A 19,767-nucleotide genomic window follows, 5' to 3' on the forward strand; every position below is an offset into this window, starting at 1 on the left:
CACATGAAAGGCCGGGCGGGTGATAGATGTCAGCGCATTCCCACAACCGCAGCACGGCGAAATAAAAGGCCGCCCTCCCATTACTTGCTAACCCAATACCTATCATAACAACTTTTAAGAGCACGCCAATGTACTGTGCAAGCAAGTTATTAGCGCCGAGCAAACCGTATGGAGTCCGGTTGGCAACGCGAAACAGCCCCGCGAGCAGGGCTGCAGCGCGGTAACTTATTGGTAAGCTAAACCAATATGTTTGACAAGCGCCGCTATTGCTGCTTAGCTTTCTTGTTGCAACACGCGGTTGCATGCCATGCAAATGTCAACAGTGCCGCTGAAACCTGAGCGCGAATACCTTGCGGGCGCTGCCATAACCCTCTTCAGCATTGAAAAGAACTTACAGCATGACACCGGCTGCAAAATCCACTACAGGGCCAGCCAGCCCAATGTCCAAGGGGCTTGGGTCGACCGTTGGCCCGCTCCGCCGCCACAGGGGGGCGCCGCGCCGGCCTCGTCGTCCTTCGAAGGGTGAGTGCTAGGGCTCCGCTGGTCAGGCATCACAGTGTTTGCAATGCCTAGCAAACGTATGCACGTTCCAGGTGGACAGTGCGAAGGGGGCAGCAAACTTTGGTAGAACAGGCAGTGGGAGGGGGCCCTCGTGGCCACGGCCAGGACTCCTGCCCCTCCCTGGTCCGCCCCAGCGGCTGGAAAGGAGCCTCGTCCTCTCCACGGATCCTAGACAGCAAAATACCGCACTGCACGCATTCAGAAGGGGTCCCATCCAAACCCTAAAACCCTAAAACCCTAAATGGTAAACACACGTTCCCGGCCCCCGCCGACTGCGCGCAGCCATTATTTAAGCCATCCATTACCCGAAGCTATTGTACACAAGGTAGAAGAGGCCCCAGCGACAAAGTTCCGATACCCGACTCGAGTCAGGGAACCTCGATCGCGAAAGTAACTGAGGCTAAACCATATTTCGCGCACTCTAACGCATAGAATGGTGTCCGATGCCTCAAGAAAGACGTTTCTTTGGCCGATTCCATCGCACAGGCTGGCGCTGGTCCAACATAACTATCAGATACGTAGATTGCTTCAATCTCAGCACTTATGTACCTGACAGGAGGCCCGTAGGCGTGTAAGCTGCGAGCGCGTGCACCTGTCCTTATTAGTGCCGTGCTGGCTGCCCCACAACGTGAGACCTATGAGGCTGAGACTCTGTTATTATTATATTTGCAAAACGTGTAAGGCTGAACGGTTTCGCCGCAAGGGCGAACTTGAACTTACTTCGCGACGCCCAACCGTCCGACGTCCGATGCACAGCCCCGACCCCCCAGCACCGGCACCCAGATCACACATTTTACTTATAGTGGAGTCTGTATCTCACGGTGGGGGACGGTATGTATGACGGGTTTTGGTGCTGGGGGGGGGGGTTGGTTCGGCAGGGTGCGGGGCCGAGGTGCGGGCACGCGGGGGGAAGTCCGCGCGCGCCCTCGCAATTTCACAGGGCGTTGGCCCGGCTATTATTTAAATAATTACGTATGTATTTAGAAGCTGCGTGGGCGAAAATGAGCGAGTTTGCGTCCCTTGGATCCCATTTCCCCAGACTCCAATTCCCCGATGAGGTGCTGGGCCCCGACCCCGACCCCGACCCGGACCCCGACCCCGACCCCGACTCCTCTCGTGCTCGGCATTTTAACACTGTACATTGCGTCCCCTGTCACTTGACTCCCTTAGGGGCACGCTCCATGGATCGCATGGCGGTCCGCTAGTGCAGGCCTGCGGTGGCACCAAGTTGACAACCACTTCACCCCAGCGAGCTCCAGCTTGCGCCAACCATACAACGGCAGTTGCTATATGTATACAATTGATAGCCAGGCCAAACGGCTGCGTGGCTGGACTGCTGCACTCACTCACGTGGCCCCTGGTAGCAGGGTGGCTAAAGGGGGGTTTAAGGGGTTTTGCAGGGTTTGAAAAGTTTGACATGTCAGAAATCATTTGCACAGTATAAGTCAGCTAATAGTAACTAGAATGATTGTTTGAACCCCTTGTGGGTGACCGTGATGAGATTTGGGCACATAGCAATGACTTTGCATGTCCCACTGCTTCCTCACCGTCTCCCTGGATACGGCATGTGACTTTCATGGCCCTGGATACTTGCACCACTGAGGCTTCTCATTCGCCCAAGTTATAATGAATACTGCATTGTGCTATGGTGCAGGCTGACAGATTGCACATGCACGCTGTGCATGCACATGCTGCTCATTCCCCTTGTCCCCACACTGGGGGCTGAGCTGCCCAACCCAGAATCCAACATGCCTGCCTCGCTCAACCCTGTGCAGAACCGTTTCACATGCATATATGCACATGTTGCCTGACCTGTTAGCAACACAAGCTAAGCGCCATGGTGCTAGCCCCTGCAGTGCCCAATGCAACTCTGCACATCAGGGCAAGTGTGCCCGGCTTGCCTCTTCTCTCATGGGTGAGGGTCAGGTATCATGCAGGCTGTCAAGTAATGTGCAGCCATGCTGACGGCATTCAGTCTGCACCATATGTGAGTGATGGGCTTTGGGAGTGCAAGCGGAATCAGCCATAACAGGTTGGTGTGTCAAGACCGGCGTGCCTCCTATCTGCCTAGTTAGCGTGCCCCGGCCCCCGCAGGGGGCGCGGCGCACCTATACGTTTCAGAAAGGGGGGGGCCCCTGTCAAGTTGGTAAACACACGTTCCCGGCCCCCGCCGACTGCGCGCAGCCATTATTTAAGCCATCCATTACCCGAAGCTATTGTACACAAGGTAGAAGAAGCCCCAGCGACAAAGTTCCGATACCCGACTCGAGTCAGGGAACCTCGATCGCGAAAGTAACTGAGGCTAAACCATATTTCGCGCACTCTAACGCATAGAATGGTGTCCGATGCCTCAAGAAAGACGTTTCTTTGGCCGATTCCATCGCACAGGCTGGCGCTGGTCCAACATAACTATCAGATACGTAGATTGCTTCAATCTCAGCACTTATGTACCTGACAGGAGGCCCGTAGGCGTGTAAGCTGCGAGCGCGTGCACCTGTCCTTATTAGTGCCGTGCTGGCTGCCCCACAACGTGAGACCTATGAGGCTGAGACTCTGTTATTATTATATTTGCAAAACGTGTAAGGCTGAACGGTTTCGCCGCAAGGGCGAACTTGAACTTACTTCGCGACGGCCAACCGTCCGACGTCCGATGCACAGCCCCGACCCCCCAGCACCGGCACCCAGATCACACATTTTACTTATAGTGGAGTCTGTATCTCACGGTGGGGGACGGTATGTATGACGGGTTTTGGTGCTGGGGGGGGGGGTTGGTTCGGCAGGGTGCGGGGCCGAGGTGCGGGCACGCGGGGGGAAGTCCGCGCGCGCCCTCGCAATTTCACAGGGCGTTGGCCCGGCTATTATTTAAATAATTACGTATGTATTTAGAAGCTGCGTGGGCGAAAATGAGCGAGTTTGCGTCCCTTGGATCCCATTTCCCCAGACTCCAATTCCCCGATGAGGTGCTGGGCCCCGACCCCGACCCCGACCCGGACCCCGACCCCGACCCCGACTCCTCTCGTGCTCGGCATTTTAACACTGTACATTGCGTCCCCTGTCACTTGACTCCCTTAGGGGCACGCTCCATGGATCGCATGGCGGTCCGCTAGTGCAGGCCTGCGGTGGCACCAAGTTGACAACCACTTCACCCCAGCGAGCTCCAGCTTGCGCCAACCATACAACGGCAGTTGCTATATGTATACAATTGATAGCCAGGCCAAACGGCTGCGTGGCTGGACTGCTGCACTCACTCACGTGGCCCCTGGTAGCAGGGTGGCTAAAGGGGGGTTTAAGGGGTTTTGCAGGGTTTGAAAAGTTTGACATGTCAGAAATCATTTGCACAGTATAAGTCAGCTAATAGTAACTAGAATGATTGTTTGAACCCCTTGTGGGTGACCGTGATGAGATTTGGGCACATAGCAATGACTTTGCATGTCCCACTGCTTCCTCACCGTCTCCCTGGATACGGCATGTGACTTTCATGGCCCTGGATACTTGCACCACTGAGGCTTCTCATTCGCCCAAGTTATAATGAATACTGCATTGTGCTATGGTGCAGGCTGACAGATTGCACATGCACGCTGTGCATGCACATGCTGCTCATTCCCCTTGTCCCCACACTGGGGGCTGAGCTGCCCAACCCAGAATCCAACATGCCTGCCTCGCTCAACCCTGTGCAGAACCGTTTCACATGCATATATGCACATGTTGCCTGACCTGGCAGTGTGACAGGCCGTGATGGGAAGGCGCAGCGTGCGTATGCGTAGAGGGGGCGGGCGTGCTGTCTTTGCTACTATGCACCAGACGCAGCACTGGTGGGTCGTGTGTGTGCGTGTGCTAGGGACGCTAGATGCAGCACGTGGGAGTGTGACAGGCCGTACGTGATGGGGAGGCGCGGCGTGCGCGCGTACGTGTGTGTAGAGGGGGCGGCCGTGCTGTTTTTGCTACTATCCACTATACGCAGCACCGGCGGGTTGTGTGCATGCGTGTGCTAGGGACGCTAGATGCAGCACGTGGGAGTGTGACAGGCCGTCATGGGAAGGCGCGGCATGCGTATGCGTAGATTGCATTGGTTACAAGAGGACCTGCTGACGCGTAGAGGGGACAGGCGTTCTGTCACTTCTACTATGCATAGGACGCAGCACGGGCAGGTTGTGTGCGCGTGTGTGCTAGGGGCACTACGTGCAACGCATTGCAGTGTGATTGGCCGTGATGGGAAGGCGCATGTGACAGGCAGCAAGTGCTGCTTGAGAGTGGATGTGCGGCTTGTGCAAGCATGTGCAGGTTTGTGTTTCGGGGTTTGGGTGGGGTGTGCATGTGCATGATAGGTGCGCGCTAGGAATGCTTGCGACAGGAATGGCTGCGGGGTTGTGGCTGTGGCACCCCAAGAAGGTGGGGAAGGTGGCTTGAGTGCGAGGTCCTGGCGGGTCTTTGTTACGGGCGTAAGGTGGGGCGCGGTGACGTGCTTGTGTGACGAGCTGCGACACCCGTCGACACCCAAGCGAGCGACATCTTCACGCTTGCAGCTATCGTCTTGCTTCAAATCATCCCCACTTTGATACCGATATTGCGGGTGTGCGTTGTTGCTGCTCTACGTCCTGTATCAAATTTGAGCTGATGTGACGAGCTGTCAACTCTGATTGCGCGACGCCATGCATGGAACTCGTTCTGCTCGCCTGCGCGTGGTTTGGTCTTTACATGTGTGCCGTCATTATGGAGTATTGTGCTTATTGTATTTGCGTTGCACCCTAGTGCTCTGCTAGCTCGTGCGCGACGCCATAATTGCAGCTTGTTCTGCTCGCCAGCGCGTGCTTTTAGTCTTTACAAGATTGCCGTCGTTAACGAGCAGAATGCTTATTGGATTGGCTTTGCACTCCAGTGCTCTGCCAGCTCGTGCGCGACGCCATGTTTGGGACTCGTTGTGTGCGCCTGCGCGTGCTCGCGGGCCTCTGCGAGCTGCGTTGGTCCTTTGTGCTTGTAGCTTATCGTATGGTCTAATGTGCGTGTGTGCTGTGTGCGTGTGCTCTGAGAGCCGAGACTTCTTCCGTGCGCCGCTTCCTTTTGGTCGCGGTTTGATATGATATCAATAGGGATTGTGTTTCTCAACAAACTATAGTTGAGTGTGCGTGTCTTGCGTGCGTGTGTTGTGACTTGCGTGTGCCGAGGTTGTTCTGCGCGCCGTGTGCTTTTCGTCCTGGACTTATTTGGTTTGTATAGGTGTTGTGACGTGTTATTGGCTTGTGTTTGTGGTTTGCGCTGGGCTTGTGTTTCGTGTGAACACACGAACATACAAACTCCGGGTCTGAAAGTCTTTGTCCCCAAATCTTGCCAACTAGGCCCCCCCCCCCAAAACGCTAAGAATCAGGCATTTTTGCGCCCGTGGATGCCGTGGGCGAGACCGTGGTTAGGGCCCTTCACGCATGCAGCGGCGGCCAACCATTGGAAGATGCAAGCCATGGGCCTTGCAACCACCACAAGAGGCGTCGTGGTGGTTGGCCGCCTAGGCAGTGAGTGCCGTTCCAGAAGAGTGCTTGGAAGCACTCGGTTAAAGTTGTGTTTGCTCTGTCGAACTTGATGCTGTTCGTGGGATGTGGCCGATGACAAGGGGTGTCAGCTTTGTACAGCTGGAAAATGGGCTGAGCCCCCGTACGCTTGGGAGCTAATAGGCGTGTAACGCCCCGTTAGAGCCTCTATGCCGCTACGACGCGCGGGCGCATCGGCTAGGGACACTCGGGTTGGGGTCGTGCGGGATTTCCCGCGCCACATGCGTGCCTTGTCACGTTCCCAAACACCCCAAGCATTTCTTTCGCCTCCTGCCATACTCAACACCTCCCCGGCGCCCCACGCTCAAAGGGCTAGGCGCGGGGCGGGGGCGACCTCGGGGCTTCTCGGCATTCTGGCGCGTCGGCAGGCATGGCTCAGCAAGTCGCTCAAAACTTTCGATATACTTCCCCGCTTTGCTTGCCGCCAACATAGTTTGCCTTATAGACTGCATATCGGCGGGCACCGGATGCTTTCCTCGCGACCTCGCGAAAGTCAATTTCCATGGACGCGCGAAGGCACTTCTCGCTCCGCCCGAATTTTCCCTGCCACCTATTTACATGCAATAGGCATTAACAAATACTAATACGTAGCAGTCGCATTTTGTGCCAGTATGCTATGTTTTGCCGACGCACGCACGAACGAACCGCAACGCTTGAGGGGCCGTAGCTCAGGACGGCGGACGTGGGGGGGGGGGGGGGCCCACCGAAAGCCCCCGGGCGGGGGGGGGCGGGGTGGGGGGTGGCGGGCATGGGGGGCGGGGTGGGTGGGTGGGCGGCCGATGGGGATGGGGCGGGGATGGCGGGGCATGTGATGTGCGGAGCGTATAGCCGTATATACTGTCACTGCAGCGTTCGGACGCAAGACCGGCGGGTTACCATTTGCATATGCGGTGCGTGGGAATGTGACAGGCCGTGATGGGAAGGCGAGGCGTGCGTGTGCGTAGAGGGGGCGGGCGTTCTGTCACTGCAACTAACCATATGACGTCGCACGGGCAGGTTGTGTGCGCGTGTGTGCTAGGGGCACTACGTGCAACGCATTGCAGTGTGACAGGCTGTGATGGGAAGGCGCGGCATGCGTGTGCGTAGAGCAGATGGGTGTGCTGTTGCTGGAAAGGCGTGGCATGCGTGCTCGTAGAATGGGCGGGCGCGCTGTCTTTGTTACTAAGCATTGAACGTATCACCGGCGGTTTGTGTGCATGTGTGTGCTAGGGACGCCAGCAGTGCTCGTATCTTCCATCTCGTATCTTCCATCTACACCAAAAATCACCACCATACTGTTGGAAATGCATTGTGGCACGTGGGAGGACATGGCCATGGCCTTCGGTGCCTTGCCTCAGTTAGGTGGGTCGGCACCAAATTCAGAACATAATCATGGTCATACTTTACCACCTCCTTTCTCAAGTGCACCTAAACATCACTTAAAACAGATGAGGTGGCTTCCTATCACAGGAACGGGATCAGCCCGAACCGTCGTATGAATGCGACATTGAGTTGCCGTGCACAGCGACACAAAGCACACAATGAATTGGTCAGTCATGCTCTCAAAGCTATCACAGCGTTGATGTTGCTATTGCTGTATCACACCGTTGCATGTTGGAATGGCACACTATGCTCTCGTGCAAAACTTGAGCAGACACCACCGGCCTGTCTCAACCAGCATGCCAGCGGCGCTACTTCTGGTACTACCATGAGGTCCTCGTGGCCTTGACCTGCTCCCTTCACTTCAAAAGTATTTGCGGCCGCTGAGCCCCGCATTGCAGTCCATGTCACCATCACATCCACACCACCTAACATTTTGAGCTGATGCGATGCTGCAAATGGCCAGAACGGGCAGGCTGTGAGGACGCAGTCACCACCAGCGGCTCTCGCAGCGGCGCACTTTCTCCACCACTGCTTGCACTGTCGCGGGCCAGGCCCCGATCAGTGCCTCCTGCCCCACGGCCCCGCCCAAACATTCCCAGACCTGCTACTGTTTGCCTTGCGCCATTGCTATCTAAGCCACGCTGCGCCATCTCAATGCTCACACTCCCATTCATACTGGACCTACTCCGCTGCCGCCTGCTTGTGCTAGCTGACACATCACTCTGGCTTCGCTGAAGTTGCCTTACCGGCCTGCCATGCACGCCCTCCGTTCGCCAAAAGCGCGACCACCACCCATTCGAGATAGGGACCTGCCAGCCTCCTCGGGTGGAGTTCGCCCCGTTATTGGTGGAAAGCAACCGCTCGCGGCTCGAGCAGCTGTTGGAGTCATGCTGACCGGCTGTCAAAGCCTCAGCCGCGGCCTGCTCGTCATCATCAGCCCCGCCTGTGGCTGAGCGCAGCCGCAGCCGCTCTGACAGCTGCTGGAAGCCGCACACAAGGGCGGTCTCGTAGCGCAGGGCCAGCAGCGCCAGCAGCCGCAGCGCAAGGCCCAAACTGAACAGAGCTGCCAATGCCACGCTCCAGTACTGGTCGCAGTAGCCCGGGCCAAACTCCTCCGCCACGTGCACGAATGACACGGCCTCTGCGCCCGACAGGTGATTGTCATCACCATCATCTTCAATCACGGTGTCCATGCCGCACGTGCCCTTGTCCCGGTACATCATGGCGATCACGTTGGCGTGTGAGGCCATGTGGTGGTCCAGCTCCTTGATGGTCAGCGCTTCCACAGCCCAACGGCTATAAGACAGCGCGAGCACCGCCGACATGACGTTACCTGGTCGATTAGGAGGCGGCAGGCAAGCACAGGAAAAGCAGAAGGAATGGCTTAAAATAGCTGTAAAGAAACTCAGACTGTGCACTGGACCCGATGAAACCGCATGAAACGACGCACGCCTTGCCGTCTCACCTCGCGCACTGGCCAGTGTCGGGGAGGAGTTGCCATGCAAGAAAGCACCCGCAATCAGCGCCAGTAGCACAGCCGCAGTGGGTGCCGCCGCGGGCGGGATGAGCGGTGTCACCGTGAGGAGGTAGGACAGACCCGACGCCCACCACCATGTGCCCAGTGACACAATGTAGTATGGTGCGATGGATGCCAGCGGTGCCGTGAGCACGTAGTGCACCAGTGTAAACACCGCAGGTGCAATCAAGACCCAGGGCAGGTCCGTCATGCAGCGCGCGGCGAAGAAGGCCGTGGTCGAAAGTCCTGCACTGCGCTCCCTCAGCATGACCAGTCGGCTGGCGGTGAAGGTGCGCAGGTGCTGCACCGCCGCCAGCACCGCCAGACACAGCTGCGCCATGACGGTGTGACCCGGGACTGAGGTGGGGCCCCAGCGCGTGCCCTGGCAGGTAATACATGTGATACGAGGTTGTTGCGGGGCGTACATGAGTAAAAGTTCATTAATTAAGACGGGCGACCTACGGGGGGCTCGCCACCTGTGAACCAGACGTATGCACCATCTCACAGCCTGGCTTGCCGCAAGCCCAACCCAACCGACCTGATTTGCCCCGACCACCAAGGCCGCCGCCAGCAGCAGAGCTACCTCCAGCGCCGTAGCCGGCCAGAACGCACGAGACGCCTGAGGACACCGACCAGCAGGTAAGGCATTATGCAAGAAACAGAGGTGCCAACTGCAAGTGCAAAATCAGCATCAAAATTGATCTGACGTCTTAGCGCACCTGCAATAGAGCTCGCCGCCCAAATGTGGCGCTCTGTGTCAGCCAGCCGGGCCATGGCAGGAGAGAGCTGAAAGAGTGGGGTGTTGGCGCCGCAAGTGTACTGGTAGCGCTGTGATGGGCAGCGTTGTCCGTAGGAGAGGAGCCTGTCCTCTGCTCGACATGCTGGGCGCTTACAGCAGCATGTGGTGGCTGCATGCCTGCGGCGCCGCGGCCGTGTGCAGCTCCCTGCTGAGCGCCCCGGGCCCCCGCCACCGGCTGTACGGTGCCCATAGCCACCACCTCACCACTGAACTCTGGGACCGTACCACTCCCAAGTGCCACAGCAGCCGCTGCTGCATAAAGCTGTGCGGTTACTGCTGTAGCTGTCGTGGTGTCGCTCGGCACTAAGCGTGCCGCCGCTGTCGCACGGTCTTGCAGAAGGCCCGTGGCACTGTTCACAGCTATGATGGGGCCGTCTGCGCCTGACACCGCACCGGTGAAGGACGCTGGTCTGCGCGAGCTGTTTGACAGTGTCCGTTCCGGGGGATCGTCATCCGGGTCCTCAGCTGGGCCATGCACACCTCTGGCTGTGCGTTGGCTGGCCACACGGCTCAGGCGGCTGCGACCTGAGGGCATAGCCGTGCCAGGCACGCTGGCAGCCACCGAGCGGCCGGAGCGAGTGGATGCGCCTGCAGTCGGCGCCGAGGGCGGGGCCTGATACGAAACAGTGCGGACACCATTGTTGAAAGAAGCGCTGAAGCGTGGGCCCAAGAGAGGTTCGCCCATGCCATTGCTTGCTGGGACTGGCGCACCCAAGGAGCTGGCGGGGGACATGTAGAAGGATCCCGAGCCCGTGCGCGCCAGTCCGCCCGCTGATGCCATGAAGTACTGGTTCAGCTCATCGGCATGGGTTGAGGCGGGCTGCATATCGTCATCAAAAGTTGGGTGGGGCGACTTGGAGGCCTTGACTGCTGCGGCAGCAGGATGCAGGGCGCCCCCAGGGGATGAAACCTGCAACGCGCAACAGGTGTGACGACGCCACCTTGTTTGTTTACCATACATCGCGCGTTGAACTGAGCCCACTCGGAGGCCACTTTACAAATAAAAGCATGCCTTAAAAACTGCATGGCACGTGTGGGTGCAGGCCTGGAGTCCAATGGTATGCCGTATCAGTACGTACCGTGCCGTTGGCTGCAGCCTTGACGGGTGACACGCACAGGCTCCTTGAGCGCGCGCGTTCGAGACGGGCCGTGTCGTTGCCGAGCCGCTCACCGGGCACGACGTCCGCCAGGTGCGGCGCCGTCTTAAACTCGTTGCCCAGCTCCACACCGTCGTCGTCATCATCCCTGGCGCCTATGCCTGCCTGCGCCTGGGCGATAGCTGAGGACGCAGACCTCGCCGCTACCCTCGCCGCCTTGGCTACCACTGCCTCCAGGTTCTGCTGCATCGGTGGCTGAGCGGCAGTGGCGGCTATGTCAACCGACATGCGGCTGGGCTGGAATTGGGATCGTGGACTCTCAGGCGCCAGCATGGGAGGTGGCGGCGGTGGCATGAAAATAAGCCTCCCCATTGCGCCGGTACCGGGCACCACCGCCGGCGCAGTTGCAACTGAAGCAGCCCCATCATTAACCCCATTCGGCAGCGCGCCTTGCTGAGCAGCCGCGGCAGAGGGCGGTCGGCCGCCCGGACCGGCGCGTGGCACCATGGGCGGGTAGGGGCCTGCTGCTATTGCGGGTGTTGGCAGCGGTGGTCCAGCCATTGCAGCGACTCTCTCGACAGCAGGAGTCCCCGGCGCTGACGCCGACAGGCCGACGCCCGAGCCAGCGGCAGCCAGTGCAGCCGCCACTGCTGATGCACGCCCAAAAGGCGTCCCCACGGAGGGACTCGCACCAAAAGCCGCGAGAACCTGTGCGGACGCATTGCCGAACGGGGTCGCGGGGCTGGCCAGAACATCTGCGTCGGACGTGGCTGCAAGGCCGAGTCGAAGGCCGCTGTCTGCAGTACCATTCGGACGCATGGAAGGCGACGCTGAGTTTCCAGGCGCCGTGCGCGATGAGAGCATGGACAGCGGAGTGCCCGGCATGGATGAGAAGGCCGAGTGATGGCTGGTATATGCACCAGCCGCGCAGCCACGCATGGGCGGTGGAGACCTTGCTGTAGCCGGCGAGAACGGCCGATGCGCGGGCGATGGTGGCGCTGCGCTGCCCGGTCCAGTGCTGGATGACCCCTTCTGTTCGCTGCCAAAGCCTGCGCCTGTGTGTGCAGGTGAGCGGGGTGATGTGCAGCTGTCGGGGGCATTTGATGAGCCATTGACCGCACGAGCACTGTCCGCACGCCGCAGCCTGCAGTGCCCGTCTGAGGTTCTGGATGGCAGCCTTGCTGTCGTGGTCGCCCCGTAGGCCTCGGGGATTTGCGAAAGAGACCCTCCGCCGTCATCCGACTGCCGCTTCTCTGTGCCGCGTGTGCTGTTGTGTGCCGTCAGCAGTGGCGGCAGCTGGCCTGACGCGCCAACGGAGAGATGGGCGGTCAGGCGCAGCTGGGGTGAGCCAGCCGAGGGCGGCGGAGGAGCCATGTTTGGTGGAGAAATACCAGCCGCAGCACCTACAGCAGCGGTGGTGTCCCTGCCGGGAGCAAGCGACTGGTGCTGCGGCGGTGGCAGAGGCGGAAGGCCTGTCCCGATGATGCTTTTTGAGTGCATCCGCCTGTGAGCAGTAGCAAGCGGGCAGATTGCCGATTGAATGCGCCGCAAAAGTAACCGGAACTCCCCCACCAGTGTGATGTACACCAGGACCTGGACCTGAAAGGCATGCCCTGCGGCATGGGCGACAAGTCGCACATACACACGCACCTGTTGTCCTGACCGAAGCCCAAGGCTGTCAGCAGCCCCGAGACGGGTGCCAGCAGGCGGTTGCTAGGCCGGGGCGCGCCCAAGGGTCCCGAATGCGGCGCGCCTGCAGCCGCGCCGCCAGGCAACGCAGTCGACTGCACGCCAGGAAGCGCCGAGCTGTACGCGCCGCTCAGAGCTCCGCTGGGCACTGCTGCGCTGTTGAGCGCGGACGCCAGGCGGCTACCGTCACTGGGGCGGCCGCCACCCATCAGGCTGTTCCGCTGGCGCATGGTACTGGCGGCTCGCATCAGCGCCCGCACCGGCAGCTTTACCACTGACATGACGGCCTGTGACGGGTAACAGGCAGGAAGGTCCTCCCGGTGTTGAAACAAGGAAGGGGTCGACAATACAGTATGTATGTTGACAACGCTATAATACCTGCTGCTAACCAGACACTTGTTTAGGAATTGGCATACTGCATTACTCGCTGCCTGTGTGGAACCCATAACACCCTGAATTCCATGCTCCACTCAACCAACCTCAAGTGTGTTGCTGGCCACGGACGCAAGAGGATTGGTCATCAGTCCAGTCGCGGCCGCCACACCCATGGCAGCTGCTGGCAGCTGGCGGGGGTGGTCAGGAGCTGACATGCGGCCGTCGGCCACCCACTGCAGGGCACGGATGAGCTGCTGCTTGCGGACCAGCACAGGGCCAAACGTTCCCGGCATCAGCGGCATGTGCGGCGCCGAGGGATGAGACGTGGGGCCCGCTTGAGAGGCGCGCGGCGCGGACAGGCCTGGGCCGCCGCTGGAGTGTGCGGCAACGGGGCGCCCACCAGGCGTTACTGCCGCCCACGACGAGTGCGTCTGGGAGTATGCGCCTGAGCTGACGCCACTGGGGGTAGGAACCGTGGTGGGGAACTCCATTGCGTGCCACACGATCTCACGGACCAGCGCCTCGGCATCTGGGCCGTCCTGCCCCAGAGCTGCAAACAATTGCAGCAGCTGGCTCCAATTCAGGCCCTCCGGCGCCAGGGCCTTCTGCTCATTTACCACACACCCGGTCACATTCGCAGTGGCAGCGACCTCTGCGGAAGTGCCCCCGGCTGCGGGAGCTGAGCCCTCCGACGCGGCCCGCGGACGCAGCGAGTGCCTGCTGGCCAGCTTGGCAGCTGCCGCCGCCACAACGCCTGCTGCCCCGTGAACTACCCCGTGCACCGCTCCAGACGACTTCGCTGACAGGCCGCCGCCCCTGGTATGCCGGTCTGTGGCAGATGTGGCAGCAGCGGCGGCGGCGGCGGCCGCCCGCAGCAGTCGGTCGTACTCGGCCTCTATGATCTCCTTCACCTCCTGCGTCAGCTGTGGCTGCTTGACTGCGCCCGCCTCCCTGCCGCCGGGCTCCGGTATCGACCCGGCACGAACGCCGATGCCGGCCCCTGGCGCGCCCGCCAGTGACCCCACACGGTCCGCCAGCTCCGCCACCATGTCGGCGTCGTAGTCCGACTCCGAGTTGGACACCGGGTCCGGCAGCTCACCCGCGCCACTGCCGCCATCAGCGCGCTGCGCCGCATGCCCGGAGCCCACCGCGCCGCCTGCTGACTGGATTACGCGCCGCATAGCCCGCCGCTGCTGCTGCTGCTGCTGTTGCTGGGCAGCAACGCCTGCAATGGCCCTGTCGCCAAAGCCACCGTTGCTGGCAGTTGCGCCGTGCCCAGGATATCGTGGTAGCTGCGCTGCCCAATCCTCGCCCTCAGCCTCCCACCGTTCGGGAAGCTCTGCTGCCGTACATTCTTCGCTGTAGCGCTTGCCTGTTAGTTGCGCAGGTGAGGCAAGGAAGGTGCCCAGCTGGTAAATGTCACAACGCAGAATATTCTGTTTTGCGTCTGACTCAGTATCGGCCCTTACGAGCTCTCCCCCCTCAAGAAAAGGAGAACCCCTGCGCGCCCCACCCGCCACGATGTCCAGCAGCGTGTCCGCCACGTTCTCATGGGGCGGGAAGGTGTATCCCAGCATGGAGGCGAAGTACGGCACAACCGCGTGAGGCGGGCCGTGGTACACAGTGCGGCCGGACCCGCTGAGCAGGTGCACCTGTGCGCGGCGAGGTAAGGCACCAGCCATACAGCTCAGACTCAGGGCAACGGCGCAAGTCCAAGGGTGAACGGCCTGCCGGCAGAGATCACCTGCGGTTTTCATGCGATGCACTTCTGGCCAGTGACGGCGCACCTGCTGCATATGCGTATGTAAGCGCATCACATCCCAGCAAGCACAAACCATGCGAGTACCAGCACACATTTCACTGTCGCACAGCTGGCTGGTGCAATGCCATCAGCTGCAGCGCTCCCACACGCACCTCGTCGAACAGCTCGAATGTAGAGTAGCGTGGCTGGTGCACCACCGCCACCACGTTCACGCCAGTCGCCGCCAAGTCCGACAGCGACCGCAGCACGTCGGAGCAGCATGACGCGTCCTGCGAGCACCATAACGACGGAAACCGCAATCAATCCGGCCCCGGTATGGGGTGTTCCTGGACACGGCAGTACCCACCAGTCCGGACGTGGGCTCGTCCAGGAAGAGCAGTGCGGGCCGGGCCACCACCTCCAGACCGATGTTGACACGCTGCGGATGACACGGGCGGGAGGGCAGTGCAACAGCCGTGTATACCCGGTACAGCCTAGACGGGTGCTGATGCAAACCAGCCATGGAGGTGTCAATCCCTAGCAACCCACCAGTATTCAAGGCCGTATGAATTTGCTGCAACACTTCAGCAAAGCCCTGCTCACCTTGCGCTGCCCGCCGCTAATGCCCCTGGCCTCTACGCTGCCCACCCGGTCGTGCTGCAACCCCTTGAGCGCCATCATGTCAAGCACGGCATCCACCACCGCCCGGCGTTCCGCGGAGCTGCCGGGGGTGGGAGGCCGCAATCCGGACTGCCGGTCGGAACCGCCACGCGTGCTACTGCCTTGGCCGCTCTCGCCGCTTCCACCGCCGGAGGCTGCAAGGGCAAGGCGCGACATGCGCAGCAGGATGCCGCTCATGCGGCCGCGAGGAAGACGCAGCGCGGCGCTGTACTCCAGGTTCTCTCTGTGCAAGACACACGTTGTGACATGCATCAGCGGTGTCAAAGCTTGCATAGAGCAAGCACAGTACACACACGCATCAGTTGCAGGTGGTGCCCTGCCCTGCACAGCCCACCGCAAGGGCGCGCGCTCCCGACCGGCCCCACCTGACGGTCAGGTCACTGCAGAGCACGTCGTCCTGCGGCACAAAGCCTGTCACCCGTTGCAGCGCGCGCGGGTCGTCCACCTCATGTCCGTTCAGCAGCAGGCAGCCGGAGGTGCAGCCCGAGCCGCCGCCCTGCCGCCCGGCCAGCAGCGCCAGCAGGCTGGTTTTGCCGCAGCCGGAGGGGCCCAGGATAGCGGACATATGACCCGCCAGGAAGCGGCCTGGGGGTTCCATGCATGATTCATTCAGACTCGGGGAAGGAGGACAAGGCGCAGAGGGTTGTGTGCCCGAGCCCGATCATGTCAATGTATGCCAAGAGTGGGAGACGCGCCATATGAAGCTAGCGACGCGGCTCAGCAAGCAAGGTAGCGGGTTTGCAATGCAATGCGTGTTGTTAGGCCATGTGCTTCACGCAGCCTCTGCACATGGCAGCAAGGTAGCGCGGTCGCGGTGAGGGAAACGCACCTGTGACCCCATGCAGCACTGTGCGGCCGGAGGGCCCGGGCAGGCGCCACTGCAACCCCTCCATGGTCAGGTCGTGTGGCTCGACAGCCGAGGTGAACCAGCCCAGAGCGGGGCTCGCGCGCCGTCGGTGGAAATAGGCTGCACACGGTTGGAAGCTTGAAATTCAGGATGCGGCCATGGTCGCAATTAACGAACAAAGCGCGTAAGTGGATCGGCAGTCAGCTGCCAGCGACACCCCTGCACGCTCAACCCCACTTACCTACAACCTCCCGCAGCGCCCGCTCCCCGCGTGAGCGCCTGTCCTGCTCTGTGTCGCTGCGTGCGCACTGCCGGCTGCGGTCCATGCAGGCGGCCAGTCCCGCGGCAAGCAGTGTTGCCACCTGCATGTGGACAGTGCCAAAGTGCTTTGTGTTCAGTGGCTGCCTCATACAGGAAGAGAGCGGTGCTACGAGGCATATCCTGCCAGCTGAATTCAAACAACGCATGAGTCGATCAGATGTTGTCTTACTTCCTAATTGCAGGGCAGCTGATGCACCCGAGGGCCAAAAGCCAGGATTTTCAAAACACAGGCCCACTCACCGCCAAGCCAGCCAATGCCGCAGTTGCAGCTGGCCACACGCGCGGGCTGCTGGCCACATCCAGACAAATGGACAGCGGCGGACAGACGACAGGCTCCACACTCTCAGACCGGCAGAAGTGGCCAGCGGGGCAGGGCAGCTGCAGCGTGGTGTTTGGGCAAAAGAAGCCAGGCCTGCGGAAGCGGGATGGACGGGTGTCAAGCAAGCACAACGCACATACCTTCTACTAACAGTTGGAAAACTATGGCGCTCTCCATATGAATTCTGCCTTCTGCATCTGACCAGCGCCCGAAGCACTCACTTGCACCTCAGGTTAGGGAGCGCCGACTGGTTGGGACAGTAGTTGCCCCGCAGCGGCTCGCGGTCGTCACGCAGCCGCATGACCACATCCCGCTGCCGCTTCACCGCCAGCGCAGCACTGCTACCCAGCGCCTACACATGTCAAATGAGAAGAAGGTGAACCCCGCACAAGTACATCAAAATGCATTGTGGCAGATTTATACACCTTGCTCTGGAGCCGACCACAAGCCTGTAGCTCCATTGCCATTCCCCTTCTTCACCACCATCCCGTGTAAATGACCTGCTTACCGCCGGCTTGAGCAGCAGGTCCGCATACTCGCATGTGGTAGGGGCGGTGGAGCGCGCCGGGCAGAAGGTCCCCGCGGCACATGGGCTGCGCTCCGAAGGCGACGCGCAGTAGCTGCCCTCGGGGCAGTCCAGAGCCGCCATGGCTGTGGGGTCGTTCTCCGCCACCACGTACGTGCCCTCGGGGCAGTACGTGCCGGGCTCACACGCCACGCAGCGGGCCTGTGCCAGGACACAGCCGGAAAGGGTGGTGTCCAGTGTGTCGGTGCGAACGGGGGTAGCCTTTGCAATGGACACACGCGCAGGGCACTTGGGTGTGCCAAGTGTATGGGCCTCACTCTTACATTCTCCCGCCCCTTACCTTGAGCAGCGACGCAATCCCCATCGAGACCAGGTCCCCGGGCACCGACAACCAGGCCTTGGGCGAGCAGCGCAGACCTGCAGCACAGCGGAAGCTGACTGCCCCCGCCGTGGTGTTGCAGGGACACCCTTTCGACACGCGCACTGCCGGCGGGCTGGCGGGGTCCATGCCAGTGGCGCCGCCACCCGCTGGGGGCTGGGGGCACAGCGCATCACGCGCAGGCGCAACCGCTGACAGCCGCGTTGCGAATGCCTACAAGCCACGCAATACAACGAAGGCAAATGTTGGTGCAAATGTCGTGTAAAGTCGTGTCCACTGCAGCTCTGCGAAGGGCGTGCCTAGTCGTACCAGTCCATCCCGCCCACATATGCCTCACCGCGAGCGCCACTCGGTCGCCGTGCTGCCCCGGGTCTGCTGCTGACGTCCCCGCCACCGCCGCCGCCGCCGCCGCTGCCTCTGCCGCCGGATCCGCGTGCAGGTGCGGCAGTCCGCCCATGATGACGCCCACCATCTCGTCCGGCAGCCCGTAGCGAGTCAACCATGACTTCAAGCCCAGCTGGAAACGCGCATAGGAAGACAACCATCGTTGTCAAGTATATACTTCTATTAATGGGGCCTGAAGGCCGTGTCCCCAGGCTGGCGCAGTGTGCGTCGACCCAAGTGTGCCGCGACGCCGATTCACTCACATCAGGTCACCACCCACCTACACACTACGACACCGGCGCCCGCGTAGCGCGCTGCCCCCGCCCCCGCCCCCGCCCACCTCTGTGATGGTGACCAGCCCCGAGTCCTCCACCGCCATAACCTGCCGCGCCGCGTCATCGCCGGCCAGCGAGAAGGCCGAAAACAGGTAGTGGCCCGCCGCGTCGCCCGCCACCTCATTGGCCGCCAGCGCGCCGCTGGGGCAGGCGGCGGCGCAGGAGCCACGCCAGGACTGGGTGTCGTTGCGGCAGAAGGCGCAGGAGCGGCAGGTGGGCAGGTCGCGGCGGGACGTCAGCACTGCACAGAACTCTGCTGCACCGCATTCGCCGTCGCTGTAACACGTGTTTGATAAGCTGCAGCGGCATCTGTGCAGTGGCATGTAAGAGGGGGTGATAACGCACACAAATCACACAGTGGCCGGGTAGAGTAGTACCCCTTTGAGTAGCGGATCTGTCTTTACACCTAAACCACATGAGCACACAGCTTGCCACCCAGCTCTGCGCCCGGCTGGCATCACGGTTCTCTTCTGGGGTGTGGAGATCAGGGTCAGAGTGCATGCATGCGTACCTGCTGCAAGCTGCCGTCCCGAACACCCGTGGAAATAGGCAGCATTTCCAACATGCCTCGCACGTCCCAGGAAGGCGGCTGAGAGGTGGATGCGAACAAAACCTGTGAATGCGCCGCGGTCAGAAGGGGTTGCGTTGAAGGGGTTGCGGCGAAAGCGTGCCGCAGTGTCACACAAACCACAGCCTGTGACTCACTGTGACGCCGAGCAGTCGTTTTGAGTTATGCAGCGAGCGTCATTGGCCTTAACCTGCAGCAGACCGTGATGGAATGCATAATCAACAACTGTTCAGTTTCAGCCTCGATGTGGCTTCGCCTTCTCGTCCGGGCAGGTACCTGGCAGCACGCCATAGCCAAAACCAATGCCACTGCAAGTGAGCAGATCCAACGGCTCCACCACATGGCGCAGGGCTGGGTTCCGTGCAACTCAACGCGAGCACGTCGTTCCAGCTCCCTCAAAGCGCCTTGCCACAACTCGTCAAATCTTCATTACATTTGAATGTCGTTGTATTCATTTGGAATTTACGCTAAGCTGTGCAGTCCTCGCACAAGTAGATTCAGATGCTGACCTCTAGTAAGCGAGTCGTTGTGCTTACACATTAGTATTACCGGTAGGATAAGACGTAACCGATAAATGTTATGAACAATCAACTACAAAACGACTCGCGAATACCGATTGACTGGCGTGTTCCCCAACCCACCCCCATCTCCCCCCACGGCCCCAGCCTATACACTGCCGCCTCCCAGCTGCCAAGGCTAAATGCACGGAGCTCCAGGGCAGAGGCAT

General features: G+C 60.6%; 2 protein-coding genes across 2 annotated transcripts; one reads left to right on the forward strand and one right to left on the reverse strand.

Annotated features, from left to right (window-relative positions):
* Window positions 1-2,794: 2,794 nt before the first annotated feature.
* Window positions 2,795-6,244, forward strand: CHLRE_05g233902v5 (uncharacterized protein). The gene is made up of 2 exons (XM_043062193.1): window positions 2,795-3,284; window positions 3,404-6,244. The coding sequence occupies exon 2, from the start codon at window positions 3,438-3,440 to the stop codon at window positions 3,666-3,668; it is 231 nt and encodes a 76-aa protein (XP_042924521.1). The 5' UTR covers window positions 2,795-3,284; window positions 3,404-3,437; the 3' UTR covers window positions 3,669-6,244.
* Window positions 6,245-7,248: 1,004 nt separating this feature from the next.
* Window positions 7,249-19,604, reverse strand: CHLRE_05g234400v5 (uncharacterized protein). The gene is made up of 23 exons (XM_043062199.1): window positions 19,317-19,604; window positions 19,178-19,230; window positions 18,984-19,085; window positions 18,478-18,781; window positions 18,091-18,270; window positions 17,715-17,966; window positions 17,357-17,575; window positions 17,070-17,200; window positions 16,770-16,941; window positions 16,450-16,570; window positions 16,191-16,328; window positions 15,727-15,946; window positions 15,284-15,584; window positions 15,048-15,119; window positions 14,854-14,970; window positions 14,453-14,591; window positions 13,044-14,311; window positions 12,526-12,851; window positions 10,858-12,379; window positions 9,699-10,688; window positions 9,518-9,598; window positions 8,929-9,361; window positions 7,249-8,796 (listed from the first exon to the last, which is right to left on the reverse strand). Exons 1-23 carry the CDS (start codon window positions 19,329-19,331, stop codon window positions 7,889-7,891), a joined length of 8,064 nt encoding a protein of 2,687 aa, XP_042924522.1. The 5' UTR covers window positions 19,332-19,604; the 3' UTR covers window positions 7,249-7,888.
* Window positions 19,605-19,767: the final 163 nt, after the last annotated feature.

This window comes from Chlamydomonas reinhardtii, chromosome 5, assembly GCF_000002595.2.
Source record: "Chlamydomonas reinhardtii strain CC-503 cw92 mt+ chromosome 5, whole genome shotgun sequence".
Lineage (NCBI taxonomy): Eukaryota > Viridiplantae > Chlorophyta > Chlorophyceae > Chlamydomonadales > Chlamydomonadaceae > Chlamydomonas > Chlamydomonas reinhardtii.

Coding starts and splice junctions, on each gene's coding strand:
- CHLRE_05g233902v5 (XM_043062193.1), top strand. CDS start 3,438: ATGTATTTAGAAGCTGCGTGGGCGAAAATGAGCGAGTTTGCGTCCCTT.
- CHLRE_05g234400v5 (XM_043062199.1), bottom strand. Junction 14,312..14,452: donor GCTGCTGGACATCGTGGCGG/GTGGGGCGCGCA, acceptor CGCAACTAACAG/GCAAGCGCTACAGCGAAGAA. Junction 12,380..12,525: donor GGCTTCGGTCAGGACAACAG/GTGCGTGTGTAT, acceptor TACTGCTCACAG/GCGGATGCACTCAAAAAGCA.